This window comes from Patagioenas fasciata, chromosome 2 (assembly GCF_037038585.1).
Source record: "Patagioenas fasciata isolate bPatFas1 chromosome 2, bPatFas1.hap1, whole genome shotgun sequence".
Taxonomy (NCBI): Eukaryota; Metazoa; Chordata; class Aves; order Columbiformes; family Columbidae; genus Patagioenas; species Patagioenas fasciata.
The window spans coordinates 113,100,679-113,121,989 of record NC_092521.1 but is presented as its reverse complement, the minus strand read 5'-3'; the positions used below and the strand labels follow the sequence as shown (position 1 = coordinate 113,121,989).

The 21,311-nt window shown below is 38.0% G+C and overlaps 1 protein-coding gene across 4 annotated transcripts in view; it reads right to left on the bottom strand.

The window, feature by feature from the left end:
* POU6F2 (POU class 6 homeobox 2) overlaps nucleotides 1-19,239 on the bottom strand; it is a 308,579-nt gene extending 289,340 nt beyond the window's left edge. For 2 of the 4 annotated variants that reach the window (XM_065832112.2, XM_071804755.1), the window contains exon 1: nucleotides 18,905-19,020. In XM_065832112.2, the coding sequence (XP_065688184.1) occupies nucleotides 18,905-19,009 (105 nt within the window). In that variant the 5' untranslated portion in view covers nucleotides 19,010-19,020. Of the gene's footprint in view, nucleotides 1-18,156; nucleotides 18,263-18,904; nucleotides 19,021-19,221 lie in introns of those variants that run through there. The other 2 variants (XM_071804758.1, XM_071804757.1) reach the window with 2 other exon arrangements.
* Nucleotides 19,240-21,311: the final 2,072 nt, after the last annotated feature.

Below are 21,311 nucleotides of genomic sequence, written 5' to 3'. Positions count from 1 at the left end.
AAATCACCACAATCTCTCAGATGGTCTGTATAAGTGAATGTATCACTTGTGCATATTCCTATATGGTATCTGTTTAAGCTAATCAGATGACATTTGGACAACTCAACATTGATTCCAAGTTCATAAGGGCAATTAGATTCCTATAGCCCAGGGAGCAGTAAGAGAAGACTACTGCATGAAGCATACTGTGGAGATTCCCACGCTGGCCTCATTTGCCCATTCAGATGTTAGGCTGTACTCCAGCAAAGGACTGCAGCACAGGGGGCATGAGGAGCATCACTGACTTCAGCACAGCTTCTCCCACACAAGCAGGGCTCCAAAATACTGTGATAAGAACATTATTGAAGCAGATCCATTTGAAGTTTGCTGCCATAGTAACTTTTAAGTATCACAGTGTCCTAATGTTGACATTCCAAGAAAATGCATGTATTATAATACTAAAATGTTACATAAAACATTTAACACTGTATTGAATATTGCCATAAGTGGGATATTTAACAGGGGTCTTACGATGAACGTTCTTGTTGCTCCTGAAGCAGTGAATAATTACAGTAAAACTTGGATACTGCCACAGATCAACAGGGAGCAGCGATAATAAAAGATTAATCCTTGGCAGATTTGGTTCTTTAGACCACTGAGAATGAACATACCTTCAGGATTTGGGACTCTCTTAATGGGACAAGTTAAGAAATTGACTAGTACATTAATGGGAACTAGTCAATACATTGGGTATTAGTCAATATGTAGCTTCTTATGAAATTTCTTCATAACTTGAGTTCATCAAGATACTTCAGAGCAGACTTGGGATTGTTCTGTCCCCGGCACAGACTTTCTGAACCCAGAACTACCACAAATTGTCCAGGTGATATCAGTTCATGAATAAATCCATGTTGACTTCAATAAAGCCAGAATTTTCACCCTTCTTCCGCAGACTTTTGCAAACATGTTTACTAGAGTTTGTAGCCTGACAATAAAGTTGTGTAAATTCCCAAGATGTTACTTATAGAGGTAAGTTTCTATTATGGCATTCTTCATGCAGCAACATAGTGTTTGCTGCTGCTGTTTCTCCACAGTCTGTTCATACTTGTTAAGAGTTTACAGAGTATTTTTACTGAGATAAAAAGAGAAGAGTTTTGTAATATGGGAAGACTCAGTAAACTAAGTAGTCCCTCATCAGCAAGGTAATTTTCTCAACTGTAAAGACAGAACCTTGCTAAAAAAGTGATTCATTCTTTACCTTGGGACATGTCCAAAGCACACTGAACCTTGACACAAACTTCAATAGATTTTTGGATTAGGCCCTAATTAGTATTTACACTTGGTCTGATTGTGCTCATGATAAAGGTCTGTTTAGCAATATTGATAACACCATGTTTAGCAACAGTGCCAAAACTATGTCCATGTGTACAGCCTGTTTTGAACAAGGTTCTATATTAGGGTCAATGGGAGTAATTTTGCACACCGGTTTAGATTCTAGCTCTGTCTCCATTGGTACAAGAATGGAGTGTGCTATTTTGTCAGGTTTTGCTAGGAACCAGCTACTACAAAATGAATGAATGCCTATTCTGAACTATAGAAAGAAGGGATATTAAGTGAGCCCAGTACACCTGAGCTCCATCTACTGATCCTGTTATCCACCCAAAGTGGAGATGCAGTATTGGGAAAGCACCTGAGGGAGGACTATCTCCTAGACCAGAAAAAACACCCAATAGAATCACAGAAGAGGAGAAAAGGTGTGTCAGAAGCCACACTAACCCATGTTAACATGAGTTTAGAAACATCTGTGATCTGTTCCCTAAATGAGAAACAGAGTGAAAAAGCAGCCTGCACAAGGGCAGCTGCAGAGCAATTTTTTATCCTGCCCCTTTTTGGCCTATCAGAGGGCAATGGACATCTCCCACAGAGCAGTGCTGATAGGCTGCCCAAGCTCCATGCTGGAATTGCCACACTCCTTTGAACTCCACTGGTAACACATTCTCAACTTCCATATACACACTACCACATAAAATCACTAGGCTCCACTACATTTTTCTCCATTTCATCTTACAGGTAGCTGAAGGGCTCAGAAGCTGGAGAACGTTACATTTGTAAAACACTTCAGAATACAGAAGTACACTAAAGAAAGATTCTTTAAGAAACATGCAGATGCACTGACATAACATTATCCAAGAATAAAACCCTTTGATGTAGAAGATCTCTACAAGTAGAGAGTAAAAAGCAGTCATAGTGAACTTTAATTGTAGTAAGCCAAACATACTTTCTGTTGAGAAGAAAGCTTGACGGCAATACTGTAATGCAATGCTTAACGCAGTGCAGCAAAGGACAGATGCTCAAAATAATTCAGTTTTAACCTGTGATTTTGTTTAGCCTAACAGGAATTTTGCAAGTAGTAGTACGAGAATGCATCTGTAAGCCTGGCCATTCTTGTCTGTGTTGCTTGAATGTCAAAAACCTTTACCAGGCTGTCGGGAAAAAGAACCAAATATAAAAAATAAATAAATAAATAAATAAATAAAAGAAACCCATAGCCTTGTATGCACTCGCTGATTGTTTTTTGTCCCTCCTCTTAAAAATAGCTTTCAAAGCTCCCTATTAATGTTCTACTTTTTAATCTGTGCTAGATTTTCCTCCTTGAAAAAAATGTTTCCAGCTATTGAAAAATCCATCCTGAAACTGGTTTTCTGTTTGTTTGGTGGGCTTTAGTTTTTTTCGGTTCCCCCTCCTCCACCCACAAGCCTTCAAACAATAATCCATGGGAAAGTCAGACACTACCAAAACAAAAATAAGCTAAACACTTCTTCCAAACTCAAACTACATACTGGAGAATAGGCTACATCTTTATCACAGGTCTCTGACCTGTATTTCATAATTCTAAATTAGGAAGCAACTTAGAAAGACATTATAATCTTTTAACACCGATTACCCAGATATTTCCTGACCAACAACTCTGTAACAGCCTGCAGCTGCTCACAGATTGCCTACACTTCCCATGAAATCAGCTTCCCCTAACATAACACAGATAAACTCAACTACTACATTTTTCTCTGGAGTTCCCTATGTGTCTGGCACAGAGAACCTCACTCGGGAATTAAAACTCAGCAATGCAACAATCATGCCTTTCATCTTCGCAGAAAATTGCAAAAACCACCAATCATTTTACCTTACATTTTAGGCCAATTAAAGGTTTCATTGACCTTTCCTTGCAGCTAGCAAACATTCACACCAAACTGAATAAAGCACATCAAAAAGTGACAATGAAGTTTTATAAATATTGGCCAAATAAGCTTGCTCCTTAATTTCTTATTATTATTTGTACCTTCCTGGGACATTCTCTAGGTAAGTGGATCCCTGCAATTACCTGAGTCTATTCCTGCACCACTATAAGATCTGGGCCTCAGCACAGGGTCATTTACAAGCTGGAAGCTCTCAGCTGAAACTCAGCAGCACCCTTTCTGTTGCACTTACACAGTTTCAAAATGATCCCAACACAACATTTCAGATGAACATACAAAGCAAATCCAACCCTACTACAATCAACATGATCTTTGCTGGTTATTTAATGCACACTAGGAGTCACCCCACAATCCAACATTATTAGTGTTAATCCAGAGACACAAAAATAGCACCTGTTACCACAGCTACAAAGATACTTAGAGAAACTGGGAAGTACCAGGAGCAGCACGAGTCTAAACCACCAGCAAGACATGGCATTAAACTTGTGTGCCTGTAGATCCCACCAGCTGCATGGCCAGCAGCCTCAGTGCCCTCTCAGCTGGACCCAGCACCACCTCACCAGCCTGGCACCAGAAGGACAAGGACCAGAAGCCACACTCTGCACCTCCCAGGAACACTTGCACACAGAGGACACTTACGCATCTTCTCCAGGCCTTAACAGCCCTAAACAGCCACACCTGGGGCCTCCCCCACCCTGCCCCCACGTAGCCCAGCAATACCACAGCTGTGCTTACCTCCAGCTCTCCACAGCCCCCCTGTCCTGGCATGGCCTCCTACCTGACCACTGCCTGGCATCGTGGCTCAGACTCAGCCACCACCACCTGCCATCCTGGGCCTGCCCCACTCAGGAGCTGTGGGGACAGACCACTGGCCAGGGAAGCCCAGCACTGCTCCCCAAATCTCAGGGCAGCAGCTCCCTCACACCTCCCTGTGTAAATGTGCTGCTTGATTTCCACTGCAGCTGATGGAAATAAATGTCCATGTGTAATTAAGATCCAGCTGGTGTCCTCTATGCCTTTTCTGTCTTCTATTTACATGTAAAAGGATTACACATGTGACTAAACTTACTCATTACCAAGAAGCTGCAGGTGAAGGGCTGCAGTTAAAACTCTGGGGCTAAAATTTTACAGCATAAGAATTAAAGAAGCTGATGTCACTTCACAGTCTGGCAAAACTTATGGAAAAAATAACTCTCACTAAAAAATTTACAGTTTATTTAATTGCTCATTCCCCACTGTATTACATGATACTATTGCAACTACATTTCTTATGTATGCCACCCTTGAGCTAAAGAGCCAAATTTTGAATGTCTCTACCTGGCATTTGCTGTTTCCAATGCCAGGAGCATCTGTACCTGAACCCAGGGGCACCAATGTGGGACCACAGCATAAAGTGATTCACTGATACAGATATACACCCCAGATACCCGTGTGAGCTTCCACATGGAACCCGTTCTTATCAGATCATTTGTGAAGAAAAATAATAATAATAATGATTATTATTATTAAGCCTAATAATAATTATTATTGTTGTTGTTGTTGTTGTTACTATTATTACTATTTTAGTAAAATTTAATCAAATAATAGTTCTTCTCTTTCTCTAGCCTGACAGGGAGACATTTACCAGAAGAAAGCATGAAAGAGGGGCTAAAAATACATACTTTATCCTTCTAGCTTTACTCATGCTCAAGACAGCTGCAGATGCAGTGAGTGTCATTTACCAAACAGAAGCCGATCCAAAGCAGAAGGATACTGACCAAAAAACAAATTGTGTTTAAAAAAAAAAACCCCAAACAACATTTCAAAAGAATCATTACATCACATTGAGGGGAATGATTAGTACCATAGTCAGCAATGCCTCTGCTAACAGAATAGCTCTGGTTCTAAGTCACTTTTAAGGACAGATTCATAGACTTGTCCTTAATTTTGTAAGCTGTATCTGAAACACTGTAGGCCCCAATTTGCCACCAGGCCAATCTACCTTCTGTTAAGGCATAAAAACAGAATTTAAGAGATTAATTGTGGTAACAGCTAAAAGTTTTACAAAGCGTTGCTAAAGAACAGGAAGGTAATGGGCTCGATCCCTGGTTTTACACTTGTCTCAGTTGTTGCTGCCCCACTACCACAGCCATGCTTTGCTGACGCATGGTAAGATCAGTCCCTGAACTTGCATCTGAGCAGATGCTGCATGGATAAAGGTGAAGAGAAAGGCTATAACATGGATGTAGTTTTATTATCCTCAGTCTTACTGTACACAACTGTTTCCCAGAGCTCCCTGCCACAGCCTAATCCTAGCCACTAGTCCTAATCTTTGAACCTTTGTGAGTCCTTATTACCACTAGTTCAATATATAACACTGTAACAAACCTATTAAAAAATAGCTCTGAAATTTTCAGCCTTACCAAAACACCTTTTTCTCTAGCTGCCATGCCCTCCTTCTAGCCTGCATCTCCCCCTTTTTCTCCTAATCCTGCCTTTTTTCACACCCTCACATTGGCAATTACTCTTTTCCTCCATTACTCTGCCCTCCATAAATGGTTTGCACCAGCTGCCTGTTCCCAGTTCTCCTTTAGTGTGATGGCATGTTCTTACTAAATCATACATTAGATTATAGTCGTAACTGTAAATAATGCAGGAAAAAAGCTAAATAAATTTCAGAAATTCATCCCTTCCCATCAGAGAAAAAAACAGCATTGTTTAGGAATTAGTGACTTCGAACTGCTGAAAGTAACAATTATATCTGCTCAGATGATAATCCGATGTTGTTTCTCTGTAGTAACCTGAAGCTGTGGAGAATTAAGAGCCAGATATCACCTACTATAGGGATATCATGTGTCTACTTGGTACAAAGACCAGCGTCTATATCCAGAAATCTAGAAGTCACTCACTGTTCTAGCAAAGCTACTGGATAAGTTGATAGGTTTTGTCAGTTAGAAATAGTAATGGCAAGATCTCTGGGAAAATTTTCATTCAAAATGAAAATTCAGCTATGTTAGAACCCTTAATCCTACCATTCATATGAAAAAGAGATAAAAACAGTCCATATGTTTCAGTTTGGCGTTTTGTGAGCAGGAGAGTTTGAGTGCTTAATTCAAAGTCACTTTTTCTTTAAAAATTTTCTTTTTTCATCTCTAAAAGTTATGCTAATTCACCCCCCCACACACACACCATTTAAAATAAAATAAGGCTCTTCTGGAATTTGGCCCAGAATACATATACGTACACATGTATGTGTGTATATATGTGCATGTACATAAACTTTCTGCAATTTCTAGGAAGCCAAACCCCATTATGTATAAAATATAATATCCAGAAAGAAGCATAATAAAATATGATCTATATTGTCAAATACTATTATGGAAACATAAGTGGAAGTGTGGAAGTATAGAGATCACATTTAAGAAACCTAATCTGTGTGGCATGCGTAGCTGTTTACATATTTAAATGGTCTTTTATTATAAATACTTACAAAGAAAACAAATTATGACTGTACCAATACTTCATTTGAATTATGTGGCTTAACAATATAAATAATGTTTTTCACATTTGGCATATGTAGCTTCGTATTTTTTAAAGGAAAACTGAAATACTTTGCCAGTGGGATTTGCCAGCAGCAACTTCCGAGCAGTGAGGGAACCTGCCCCACAGTTGTTCTATTTCTGTCTTTATCCCTAGCCAGGTCCAGCCCCTTCTCCATTGCTCCTCTCCTCTCAGCTTGCCCACAGATGGGGCAAGTCCTCTTCCCTACTGGCCCTCACAGTTCCCAGCCTCTCTTGGGCCCACTCTTCCCTCAAGCTCCTATTTTTCCTCTCCATCTCTCACCACTCTCTGGACCTGGTTCACTACTTGTGCACTCGTTGGTTCAGTCTGTACCTAAATCTTCCTGGCTCTTGTCCTGTCTTCCTTTGAATTGTGCCTTTTCCTCCCCCATCTCCCCAGATGGTGGTCGCTGAGTACATAGAAGAGTGAAGGTTGCACCTCTGCCATTTTCTAAGATGGGCCAATTAGAATCTAGGCTTTCAAGGCAGGGACAGAAATAATCAGATATCCCCAAACAGAAGAAGATATGGTCTTAACTTGGGGCAAAAAAGTTTCTTTTTGCTGCAAAGAAAACTTTCTAACAGTGCACACTAAGGCAGGGATAGTTAAACTCAACCAGTATCACGAGGATACTGTGGAATTGGTGCTGCTGGAGTTTTTCAGAAAGCGCTTAGACAAATACTCATCAGATGCGACTCAGATAAGCTGATCCTGTCTATGTGCAGATGACTTTATGAGGTTCCTTTCACACCTTTATTTTCTGTGAATCTTTAGGGATGTAGCTGTTTAGCGCTGCCAAGTAAACATGTGCCAACAACATTTCTCAAAGGCTTGGAACATATTCAAACATGGGTGGATTGTCAGGGGACACCAGAAGAAACATCTCAGACACAATGCTCCTGCTCCTCACCAAATTCAGAGGTTTGCACTTAAATATGGAGTGTCTTTAAAATGTGCAAAACTATCCCATTTTTTCCCTATCCTCCTCAGGAGCTGCTGAAGTATTTTAGCTGAAATCGTCTTCAAAAATATTCAAGAAGAGGTAGCCAACCACGTGGAAATGCTAACAGCAGCAGTAAAGGTCTTAAGATAGGAAATACTGGGCTACTTTAATTATAGAAGGTCCTACAAGCCCTGCCAATATTTTTCCCTTGGGCTTTCACAAAATGGGGAAGCAAACAGAGAAATATCTCACAACCTTCACAGAATCCCTTAAGCCTCCTATGTGCCTGTTTAAAAGGGATTATGAAATAAAACTGAGTAGGAAGCTTCTCAAAATTTCAAAGAAAACTCTTGGATCAATCCTAAAATTGCTATTTTAGTATTTTTTCCCATGTCTGACTAAATTTTAAGATGTTTCCATTAGCATAACTGTCATTCTTTCATTTTGCTGCTTCTGTCTTTGCTGGTTTTATTCACCCTTTGACTTGGAGTTGAAGAATTCATTTGACAATATAAAGTACAGAAGAAGGGAATTTAACTGACATTAATTCATATGCATTTCATTTGTTTTCCTTTTCACTAATCCAGGTGTACTAACTGAATAATGCTCTGGAAACACAGTTCTTTGTCAAATGTCGCAGTGAGCAACACTACAGCCCATGAAGAAAACAAAACAAGCGAACAAAAATTTAAGCCTTTTGTCTCATTTTATAGTGCACTTGACTGATTGAGAAAGCAACCTTTATGTTTTTTTGGGTTAAGTTGTCAGGTACTGAAAATTCTGAAAATATAAAAGAGCTTTGAAATACAAATAAATAAGTTGCTCTTACACCCACTTTACACCTGGTTTATACTACCAGATGGCATAAAGAGGTCTCACTATAAAGTAGAACCAGGCTATTATCTCCAGGGGCTGAGCTTTTCAAAAAAGAAAAATAACCAAACACAAGCATTAAAACATGTAACAATAATAGCTATTTTTAATAGAATTTCTCTTTTCAGGTGCCAATTTCAGTCTTGGTTTCTCCAGGATTAAGGAAAATCATAAGAGAATTTGTATAGTTTGCCTTGCAGGACTGATTGGAGAGGAGGGAAAAAAAAAAGGAGACCAGTTTGAATACAGTTTAATTAATATCTGTCAGGACTGAGCACACTGGGCTCAATTTTAGTGTCCTTCTCTGTTGCTTTCTGTGCCTTCTTGCTGGTTAGGTGGTGAGTCTCATCACACAGTTCCTAATTACTCAAGTATTGTAGACTAAACTGGTAAATTTGCTCATGTAAGGGCTTCTGAATCTGATGGAACAAGATTAAAAGCTTGTGGTGATCATGTTTACCCACATGGAGATCTCTTTAGCTCCACAGTTACTTGTGATGAACCCTAGTAAACATCAGATCAAAAAGAGACCCCAAGAACACATCCCGAACATACTAATTTTTAACATCTGTTTGACATTTATTGTGTTTTTATTTTATTAGGGAAATATGAGGCTACTTTGCAGGGTTTTTTTTAAGTTAGAGAGTAACTGAAATTCATCTACATACCCTAACAAATGTCTGTTGTATCAGAAATGAATGACAGCATGATACCAATGAGGAAAAAGAAAAACAAAACAAGACAAAACGCACAACACACTGGCTAGATTAAAAGCACAGAGCCTTGTGCAGATCTTAATTCAATAAAATGCTGTGATGCTTCATGGTCAGAAGGCAATACTCCTTCGGCAGCAGGTGCTTCTACTGTGTCCTTCATGAAAGAGTCAAAGGGTACTTTACAATCCAATCCAATGCTGGATATAACCTTTTAAATAAATAAACTGTGGTTTAAGGATTTAGGAAGCACTAGATCAAAGAATGTAATCTTTGAGATCTAATAACTACGGTGATGGGTCTAGCATAAGGACATGAGCAGAATAGAACAAAGGTTTTCTGAATATCCACAGTGCCTCTTGGGTTAAAATTCATTATAGAGTCAGTTTAAATCCCTAGTTAGGAAGCAACCCTCAGTTTCTCCTCTTGCTAAGAATCCCACATGAACTTAAAAAATAACCAGAAACCAGTACATTCAGGGGAGGAAGGTCCAGCGTTCAGCCCTTTTTTGTGGTTGCTTGACAAGTCAAAATCCAGGTCTTATTTTCTGAACACCTGCCAATGAGTCCATTGGTCATCCCTCCAAAACTGCAGATGCAGCCTCCAGATTTTTGCCTACACCTCTTACTTCCCCTCGTCACCAGACTCCTACTCTCCGGGATTAACTGAGTGAAGCTGAAGAACTGGTTTTTTGTTTGTTGCTTTTTTTTGGATTTTTTTCAGCTGTACATGTTTGTATCCCCTTGAGGCCAGGTGAGATCCAAGCCCTTAGGATCACATAGTCTAATGCACAATACGGTGTTCATGTGAGCTTTCCTCATAAGACTGTGGGGATACTCATGGATGTGCTTAAATGGTTTCATGATCACTCTTCAAATAAGCAACAGCAATAAACCGAACAAACACAAAGGTAATTGTTCAGAGCCATTACAAACCCTCACATGCTGTTTCAGAGCGCTCCAGCTTGTCTTCTCCAAGGCTCTGAACATATGAACTTTGCTTACTAACTTGCACACACAGGTTTTCTTGCCTACTTTGGTGAGAAACTGGAGCAAGTGGTGAATACGGCATCCAGACTTCTGGAAAAATCTTCGTAACTTTCTTTGTTTCCCACCATGGACATTACAAAGCACAAACCATCACTCTGCCTACTGTTCAACCAGCATCTTGTCAAATCTTGCTGCAAGATTAAGCTTCCCCAATTCTGAATTCAATATTGCAACCCTAAGGATATAAGAACCAAGCTGGAACATTCTGTTTTTTGGAGTTGTTTTTTTCCTCTTAATGGACAAAATTGTTTCAGCTCCAAGATCACGGTTTGCCCTGACTACAATGATAAATCATCATGAATGACACTAAGTGAAATGAGTTTGATGTTCTCTGCTTTATTCATCCACATTACAAGCCACTTTTACATTTGCCACAACTTTCAACCTTTCCTCCAAAAGACTGGGAGCTTCTTGTTTGCAGATATTATTTCTGCTTTGTATAATCCATTTGAAGAATGTGAAGCACGTTTTGTACACAGAAAGGGATGGGCACAGTGAAGGGAAGACAGGAATCCTGCAATAGTTATTTGTTTCCTAGAGCAGAATAACTCTCCTTTATTCCCAATTATTTTATTTCACTTTGCACAAAACAATTTTCACAGGAAAACTTTCAATTTTTCCTTCATTAACAATGTCTGAGCAGAAAAAAAGATAACAAATAAAAAATTTGCCCTCATGTGCTTCAGGGCCTAGTCCTGCCTTCAAAGAAGACTGAAAACATTCAGGCCTTGCCTAACAAAGCCAGTGGGAAGTCCAGGAATCTGGAAACATTCAACACTTGGCAGCTTCTGGTGCAAGTACCAACAGCTTTACCCATCATGACGGTATCTCAGAACTTCCAGACTTAAACATTATCAGAGTTATTTGCATCTTTAGCCCTTTTTTATTTTTAAAGCTGGAATCAGCATCAACCAGGTACAGTTCTCCATAGTTATAAATTTAAAAAATAAATCACAGCCTTTAGTCTGCTATTCTATGAATAGATGCAAGCCAATGCTAGTTTGCCGTTGATGGGAGACAATGTGATTTTAAGTCATAAGCCTGAAATAAGGATACAAAATGTTTCTATCATTAATAATGCTGCTTCAGTCTTAGTCCATGCTGCAAGTTTAATATATACATATTTTTCCCCAAAAAGAGAAATTCCAGACATGGGCTAAAGCCTCTAGCTCAAAAAAAACCCCAGAGTTTTTATTCCAGTAAAACTCCTCCATACTTCATTGCCCATGAAACATGAGAGTAAAGCTCAAGTAAAAGCTTCCCAAGTTGGCTCAGTAAGTGGAAAAGCAGTCAGAGATGTAAACAGTTTAGTGAAAAGGACAACATTCTGATACAGAATTCTCTCTTCTAATACGTCTAACAGCAACTGTTGTGTAATACTATTAACATGACTTTCACTAATCTGCTTGTAAAATCCTCATGCTCTGTTATTTTCTATTGCTTGAAACTCTTGTTTCCATAGCAGGGGGTGACTAAAAAAACACTTTTGTCTTTTACTGTCGCCCTTATAATATTTCTTTTTTGGAAGTGCCATTACACAGCTGGATCGTGTCTTCTAAACACATGCAAGTCTGAGATCCTTGAAAATGCTATAAACTTGTAAAATAAAAATTACTTGATGAAATCAGTGACTTCAGCATGAAGTCCCATTCTAACTTTTTTTTTTTTTCTTTTTTGGCCTAAGGACCTGTTTCTCTTTACAGTGCCCTTCCCCATCCATGGGTTCAAAGCCTCATCCTGGAGAGAGTTACCTATGGGAATAGATCATATTTAGCGACTAGTTTCAGTAACACTCACTGGAAATATCACAGGATCAAAAAGTACTCTCACAAGTAAGATTTCACAGCACTGCTTATCAAATTATTGGATTTTTTTTTTCTTTTTTTACGGTAAGGTGGTACAGGAAAGCCCATCAAGACCCATCTATTTTGACAAGAACAGCTATCAGTGTCTTACCCTGTAAATCCTAATTCCCATGAGCAAAGGACAGCTGTGCAACTAAACAAGCAACCAAGTTTTGTTTCCGAGGCTCTTATCTCTGAAACATGCTTCTTCAACTTCAAGTATATGCACCAGTGTTAATGACATCAATTACTATTACTCATGTGAGTAAAAAGAAGACTACGAATAAAAGTTTGATGGACCTAGTTTTGCTATAATATGGTATGGCATGTACAAATGGTACCATTCTGTGCTAGAAAAAAATAGTCTTATTTGTAACTACAAAATCTATTCAAAATAGCTTAAGAACAATTAATTTATATCATTCAACATAAAAGGATGGTTTGGAATAAAGATTTTTGGGTCCTTCTTCTCCCCCACCTTCTTTTTTTTTGTTGTTTTTTAACTTGCTCCCCACTACCACTTTTTAAAATGGCTAGAAATTTAGAACAGGCTCTTGAACTTCAAAATTTTCTTTTGATCTAACAGTTAGATAAAGCGCTCCAATGGAACAGCACTACCAGTCAACAGAGAATCAGCAGCAAATATCAACAACTAATCTTTCTCTTTTGAAGAAAGAGTCCTACATATCACAGAGGTTTCAAAGCCAACGATAAAACAAAAACCCTGAAGCTATAGTCCATTTACCTGTAGCCCTGACACCCTCAAAAAATAAAAGTGTTCAAGAGCCTTGATTTACTATATTTAATCCCAATAGTCAGTTCTAATTATAAAAGAGTTTGCATAGCAATTCTTTAGCCAGCGTTTAAACCAGACTTTGTTATATTAATTAGCAATGACAGTTACTCAATAGACAAGTTGGACCAGATCCTGCAAAGTGCTGTTTACGTGAGGAGTCCCATTGAGTTCAGTATCGTACTGGGCACCTGAAGATTTAGCAGCTGCAGGCTTCTTATATGGGCATAAGTGGTTTGGTGACCAACTTTTAAGTAAATGTTTAAGTCCTGTTACCTTTAAGAAGAGATACACATGCATATGTTCAGAACTGACTGATCTGAGGTTCTTCCTGCCATTTTTACAATTTCAGAGTAAGAAGTTGCATTACAACCAAGTGCCACTGAAAGATGTAAATCACAGGAAAAATTAATATTTTGCCACGTCCTCATTTAATGTTGAAAATGCTGTATACAATTTGTACTTGATTGTCCTTTTGTTTTCTTCCGTTTGAGTTGCAGTTCAGATCAGAGGAGAAAAATCCAGGTCTTGTTACAGCTACAGGTCAGTGGAAGATAAGAGGCGCAGCACAGTCACTTCTATGTATGGTACATACAAAAGTGGCCCAGATTGGTATTTAGCTTATCAGTCTGGAATCTAGGAAACACAGCAGAGGTACTTGAATGTAAAAGCATTGCCAAAAGATAAAAATCTACATCGGTGGATGAGTGTCACTTGCCCAGCAATTTAAAGGTCATCTGACATACTTTATTTTTCTCTTACAATTAGAATAATAGTGAATATACACAGAGTGTGATTCACGGCTTTTTCAAGATTTGACCTCTTAATTGGTCTGACTCACAAACTAACACATGAAACAGTAGAGTAGCACAGAATGGAAAAGAATAAATAAATTCAATAAGAAAAAATGACTAAAGATGTTTTTAGAGGGCTGATTTTAATTAAAACCTGATTTTAGTGTGAAAACAAGAAAAATCTTTTTAAGCATGAATGAAAATGGTAAAAATCCCTCTTTTCTGCTGTAAAAACAAAAGCCAACAGAGAAATGCATTCTTTTGCTGGAATCCAGGCCTAGGACCAAAGAATCTACATATATTAAATTAACGAGACCCAAACTCCTCTACAACAAATATTTATACTGTAAAATATTACAGCCACATTCCTGCATCATCTTACAATAATAATTCTTAAGGACACAGTAAACTAGAGACTGTATAAAACAGTGAGTTTCTGCAGAGATGGAATACTTCATTATCAGAGTACCAGCTTGTTCATAAATATTAAAAAATATGTTTTTGAAGTTTTTCAAACATGATTCTTATCGTTTATATTGTCTCTCTACTACTGGAAACAACAGTCAGTGTGTACCTGTCCATAAGTCTCTCCCTCACAGTCTTGAACCGCAGAAAACAACTGCTGGTGACTGTAAAGGACAACAACGTCTGTGCTGGACATACACTAAACAGACAAGGGGATAAGTAGCCTGACCTTACTTATGCAAGTAGTCATGCTTACAGTGATGGGTCTTATTCTTGCTAGAGAGAACAGGATTTGTCCCAAACTGTAGACAAAAGGGTACAATTCCTTGCTGCATTGTAAAAGTGAGTCTCCAATTTATGTGTAAGACGGTTCTTTTCTGTTTGTGTATGTTACAGGCACTTCTGTATATTAGATTAGAGATGGAAATGGGTATTTGAAGACAAAAAGACCTCCCTTACTACTATAAGAAGAATCACTCAAAGATTGCTCCAGACAAACTAACATTATAGATCTGATCTTCATTTTGTAAAAATTAAACTCCTGGATATGTATTGATCTGCGTTACAGAACAACACTGACAACAGATGAAACTTCTGAAAACTTATGGAAATGAAAGGCTTCTCTGAAACGTTTATCCCCCTGTCCTACTGTTGTTAATTGAGGGGCAAAACACAAAACAAAATTTAAAAAAACAACAAAATAAAACACAAAGCAGGAAGACCCACCTTGGCTACAGCAATGTATCAATCTCATAAATTTAGTTTCAGAGCAGAACTCTCTATGGGAAAAGAGCGTATGTTTACCCTTGCATAAATAGCTTTTACTAGATGATGAGATTGCATGGAGAATACCATTGAAATATAGAAAACAAACACAGTTAACATGTAGAAAGAGAACTCAAACACAGCAATAATAACCACAAAAGCCCGCTTATTTGAGGAAGAATGTTACCTAATTTACTCCCTCTCAGTTTACAGAGATCTCATTTAATATGCCCTCTCCCCCCACCCCCCACGCACACTTCCCGCTTTACTATATTTGCAAGAACCAGTGAACACAGAAATGTGCAGCCAGCCCGGGCCCTCAGGCCGGTGGATCAAGATGGCAGGCTGGCCCGGGCTCCCCCGGGGATCGCAGAGCCAGAGGGTGATTGGACACAGTGACCTGTCTGCATGAGATGAGACAAAAACAGGAGGGCTGTAATGCTGATGAACTAACCTGTCACTCACAAGCTCAGGTCTGAAAAAAAAAAAAAAAGAAAGAAAAGAAAAAGGAAAGGAAGGGGGGGAGATGAGATAAATAAAAATTTAAAAAAGAGAAAGGTACAGTACAGATTTTAGAAAGCATACAAGGGCTAGAAAATACAGCATAATTCGAATAATTAGATGACACATTTAACTACCTCTTCATTTAGATGGGCTCAGGATATATAAGGGATAAGGCATAAAAATCCAGCTAATAGTTCCTATAAGAGCAAAACACATTTGAAGAAATAATGGGTATTGTGGTTCAGTGTGCAAGGAAGGATGCTACAGACTAGTGCTGACAGGGATCGGGGTTTCATTCCAAACACTCCAGTTATGAATCAAAATCACAATGAGCAATGAGTTTCTAGAGCTTGACACGCTAGGCAAGGAGATTGTTCTTCAGAGTACTTGGCTGTTTAATTGCTTGCTTGGGGGAGGAAAAATCCAGAGGGAAGGTATACAAGCCATTCCGCACCTTGGAGCCAGTACACCCAGGTGCCAGGTAATGGTCAAGACTGCAGCACTATGCCCACCATTGCCAGCGCCACTGGGAGACAAAGTGGACACTGGTGCTTGGAGACCAATGAAATCAAGAATATTAAAAAAAAAAAAAAGCATTTAATGATGAACAAGTACTTGGTGTTGAAAATGCCTTTAAATCAGCATGCTGCTGCTATTACTTTTGTGTCAGACACAGACTAGTGTTTGAACTACAAATAACGGCCAGTGTTTCTGATCTCCATTGGAGCAGAGATGTACATGTATAGTTTGGATTTTTAATTAGGCAAGTTCACACTCCATTAACAGCAAACAAGACTGAATTTAGAGCTACATCTGCAGGATTAGTCAAAATCTCACAGTTGGAGTAAGATACAATTTGGAAATAAAAAGGCCAAATGATAAACAGTTATTTAAGTTTTTGCTTTTGGAGGTTTGAAAGTTAACAAAGACTCTTAAGAACTTTTTCTAAAACAATAGTGTCAGAAAATGAATGTCTCTTCTAAAAATATACATATTCCAAGTATGCATATCTTTATTATTTATTAGTACTAAAGACAAACTGTGGAAAGACCTTATGGCATAAGGTTTGCCTTTTGATAGTTATTTTCTCTTGTCAGCTAAGTATTAGAATTCATAGAGAAAGTCCATTTCTGTTTTCAGCAATGCATGGTAATTATACTGATTTCACTGCGTTTCACAGTTCTAATGATTTTATTACAGAACTAGAAAATACATCATTTTTATCAGAAAAAAAATAAAAAACTTTTTGTTCTATCTTCACATGTAGCTAATAACCACCACACACAGGACAATTAAACAAAACACAAATATACTTGAGAATTTTGTAGATTTATGAAGATATTTGGATGTGCACACTTACACATATGATATGTAAATATGCACACACACAGACATAAAAATAAAAGTTTGCAACATCTAACACATTAAGTTGCACAATCATAATAGCCATAAATTCTGACATAAAAAACCCAAATAAGTTAGTCACTTAAAACAGCTACACGTATTTTTCTTTGAAGTCCATGCCCTTGCTATTGATTTTTAGGAAATGAAATACACTAACACACAGTATAAACATTTTTCCAGGCATTCACTGAACTTTTTTTTAATTTATGAAATATAGAATGTTACACACAGGAAACGAACCCATGCTTCTATTCTTTCCAGTCTTAAAAAATCACTTTCCGAGAGCTAAGAATTTTTAAACATAAAATAGCTAACTTACACTTTCTTACATGCCAAAGCAAAAGTTACATTAAAGAGATATTACAAGCTTTGAGATTTATGAAGGTTTCAGGTTACATTTTCTGTCAAGTGTACTTGCTCGAAGCCTTGCCATTGTACCTGCCTTAGAATCATTAAATGTATTTCTTTAAGACTAAACAAGTTTACACAAAAAGGTAATTAATCCACTCTAAAAATACAAATTTTGACACGATGTAATACTGGCAGACATGCCCCACTTTTTAGTTATAAGCCAGCCTAATAGAAAGCTGTTAATGTTTGGGGGATTTTTTAATAAAAAATGTATCTTCTATTTTTAAAATATTTAGAGCAATAAAAGTCTGTGGTAAACACGGTATTACATATTTGACATTTTCCGCCCAGAAATGCATTACTGCGTACGATGGTATTAATAAACCATGTGCTTTGAGGGACTTCTGTGCTTTGCCATAATTTAGTTGAAAACAGTGTGTAGGATGCGTATTTTTCCACCATTGTATCAACATATAGGAAACACAAATACTATGTCATCACCTCAGCAGCATGCGTTCACTACACTGGAAACATATGCAAAAAAACACAAAACTTTTGAGAGTTCAAAAAATAGCCTTTGCCAGAGACTGATTTACAAGTCAGTGGTTAATGAGAAAGTGTTGAACACTTAAAATTTTGTTAGAAAAAGAAAAACAGCAACCCTCATCTGACTCTGACTGCATTCATAGGAAAACAGCCCTCCCTGTACATCAGGACAAAATAATTTAATTTCTTTCCCCACTTCAGGTTATTATTTGAAGCAAATGAAAAGACAATGATTCTCCTCTCTTCTGGCTAAAGCTCAAAGCAGCACGGTTAAAGCACACACATAAAAACTACAGACTTATCAGAAATCACAAAACAGAAAGAGAAGGACTCACTGACCCATTTGGAAGACAAAGACGACAAAACGGAAAAGCTCTAAAAATCAGCTTGTGAGGCCTTTGAGAGATATTCTTCTGGCATTTCATCACAGCAGCCCCAGACCAGTTCACTTCCCTGGATACAGGGAGGGAGAACTAAATAGAGCTGTTTATTAAAGCTGTTGTGCTGGATTGCATTAGGAAGCACGAGCAGACCACCTGGACCTTTCAGATTGTGGCAGTGTTTAATTTGCAGGCTGCCCCTCTGCAGCAGCAAAGACTACTACATTTACCAAGCTCAATCACACATTATCTGGGTTAGGAGTAAAAGAAGAAAAAAGAAAAAAAAAAAAAAAATCCACAGCTTGTGATACAGGAATACAGTCAATATAGAAATAATGAACAGCATTAGAAATAGAAAGCAACTCCCCAGCAAACATAGCACTATCACTCCTCAGTTCTTCTACTTCAGCACATTTAAACAAAATATAGCCACAAATTAATAAATAGATTAATTTGGCAAAGCTCAGACTAAATTATAAACTGGGTTTATCAGAAGGAAAGCACGGCATTTTAGGTTTAACTAGTGATTCCCTGGCCAGATTACTGTGGTTCTTTTGCCTTTCTCACTTTCAGTACTACACTCACTGGTAGCTGAAGATACAGATAGAAAGATGGTACTGTAAATATGAATTATGTGAATCATATGGTTAGACCCTTGTGGAAAAAAAAAAAATAAAAGGGGAGTTGAGAAATGGCTGACTCCATACCTGACCAATTACAGCTTGCATGGTCCCTGTGTCCTGCTGAGCTGAAAGATCGCAATCCATCATATGTAGTCTTTGAAAAGGAGAATGGGGGTTTCTGGCATGCATCTGTCAATCAACTTCTGCACTCACAACCATCACCAAAAGCAAGGGAAAAAAAGTCAAGCTGCTCCACCAAATAGGATGAAACAGTCATGTGACCTTCAGCACACTCACACACATACATACTTCCATAGAACGTATGAATTTTCTGCAGATATGAAATGACATTGACAAATACCCAATACCAAGTAAATAAAGTGAGACAAACAGCTACTCACCAAAGACAAAACACTTGCTGTAATCTTCACTCTAAAGATTTAATAAACCTAAAAGGTGTTTTAAACGGAGGCTTTTCTTTTGAGTCTAAACTTTTCAGATAAGGTGATATAATTTTATATATGCAGACAGTGGTCAGAACTTTAACCCCTCGTGTCCTCTCGCAGCCTCTATTTTTTATTCTCCCCTTTGTACTTCTATTTCATGGCTGTTTGAGTTCCTCATTATTTTTTTTTCTGTAAGTTTCTTTTGTGTCAAAGTGAAGAGGCTTGCGTTGCCTTCTTTGGATGTGCACAAATTATGAGAACTTGATAGAAGAAAATTGCTAGCAGGAAAAAAAGGAGCAGGGGCTGAGAAACCTGTGTCTGTACTCACAAACCAAAACGTGCCTCACTGCTTTACTCCACCAGAAGTCAAATGTTTTCTTTATTGGAAATGTATTTTTAAGTATTAGTTTATGTGAGCTGTGATGAGCACTCAAAATATAAAATATTCAGACTATGTAAATCCTACTTACAGAATCCTTTCCATTTTGAAGGTTAGCAGAGTTTTGGTTCATTCACTGCTCCACTGAACTGACATAAAATGTTGTTACTTATGAAGGCAAACATTACCATTTTTTCTAATGGAAGCAGTTTGTTTCATATATCTTCCCCTCTGAGTTAAGATTTGCAAGAATTTCCAAGACTGTTTTTTCTTCTTGTCAAAATATATCAGCCACTTGTCTCCAAAAACTGAGTGTCGTGAACAACACGCTGCAGCATTGATTGCTGTTCTGTTATTGGCCAGTGATTGCTGAAGGGTGACATTAATGTAACCCAGTAGCACTTTAACCCTTTGAAGATCAATACAGTCCTCTGGCAATATAGTAGCATAACAGCCCATATAATTTTTCCTCTATTACAGCTTCATATAAATATTAGTGCATCTTTCTGCCCTCTTAACATTACATTTCTATCATTAGTGCAAACAACCTCCTTTTGAAAGACTATCAGAGGCAAAAATGCAGAAAAAAGCAGTCTAGTCTCTAAGCTTAATATAATGCACCCCTTCCATTTTAAGTAAGTTCTGACACTATTTTGAATTTGTTATCTCACTTTTAAAGGTATTGACAATATTGATCTTAGCATGTGATAGCCAAAGAAATGAGAATATCAACAATATTCCAATTGTATGTACAGCATTTGCCAGTCTAATGTTTCCTACAATATAATTTTAAGGTCCAACATCCAGGACTGTTTGGAATGTGATGGAGTGCATGTACAAGTGTAGGTATATGTATATGTGTATATGTATGTGCATATGCATGCATGTACAGGAGAGAGAATTTGTGTCGAGGGGAATGAGACAGGCAGGGAATATCAAGTTTACTTTGCATTCTTTGAATTTTCATAGTACATTTTTTTTTTTACTTGTTAAGGAAAAAGTTAAGAAAGGAAGTTTGGTATGTATTTCAAAAATCGGAAACAAGAAAAAAATCCACAAGGAGATGCAAGAGGACTCAGAAGTACACCTAGGCTAACAGGATATTTTAGCTTTAGAAGTTTTTCAAATAAAGCATTTTTTAGAGAGATCTACAATATTGGCACTGAAACTCTGCCTCTGGGTTGAGGAAGGAGTACTTGAAATGGTGCTTCCAACATCTGCTCTGCATTTCACTTATAAACATAATTAAAATGCACCATTTGTGCTGAAATCTTATCTGCTTCTTACTCATGAAAGAAAATACACTGAACTAATACACTGGGCTGCCTTTTGGTCAGCTGAGAATTTGCTGCGGTCTCATCCCTCAGGACGATTCCATGGAAAAACCAAGCAGTGTTGTGAAGGCCATAATCAGCATCCATATCATCGCAAGCAATCCAAAATAAAACTGGTAAATGGGGGAGTGAGTAGCGGAGATTGCTTCGGCTGCCTCCAGGAAAGCAGACACGCTGAAGTTGAATACTGTATTTGAAACTGAAAGGAAAGGTAAGGATGTTTATTTTATGGTTTTTCTTCAGGAGAAGCCTTTTTTTTGCAGTGGATATGTACAAACACCTTTTAAGTTCCATTAACTTATCCAAGCAACTAAACATGACAATTACTACTG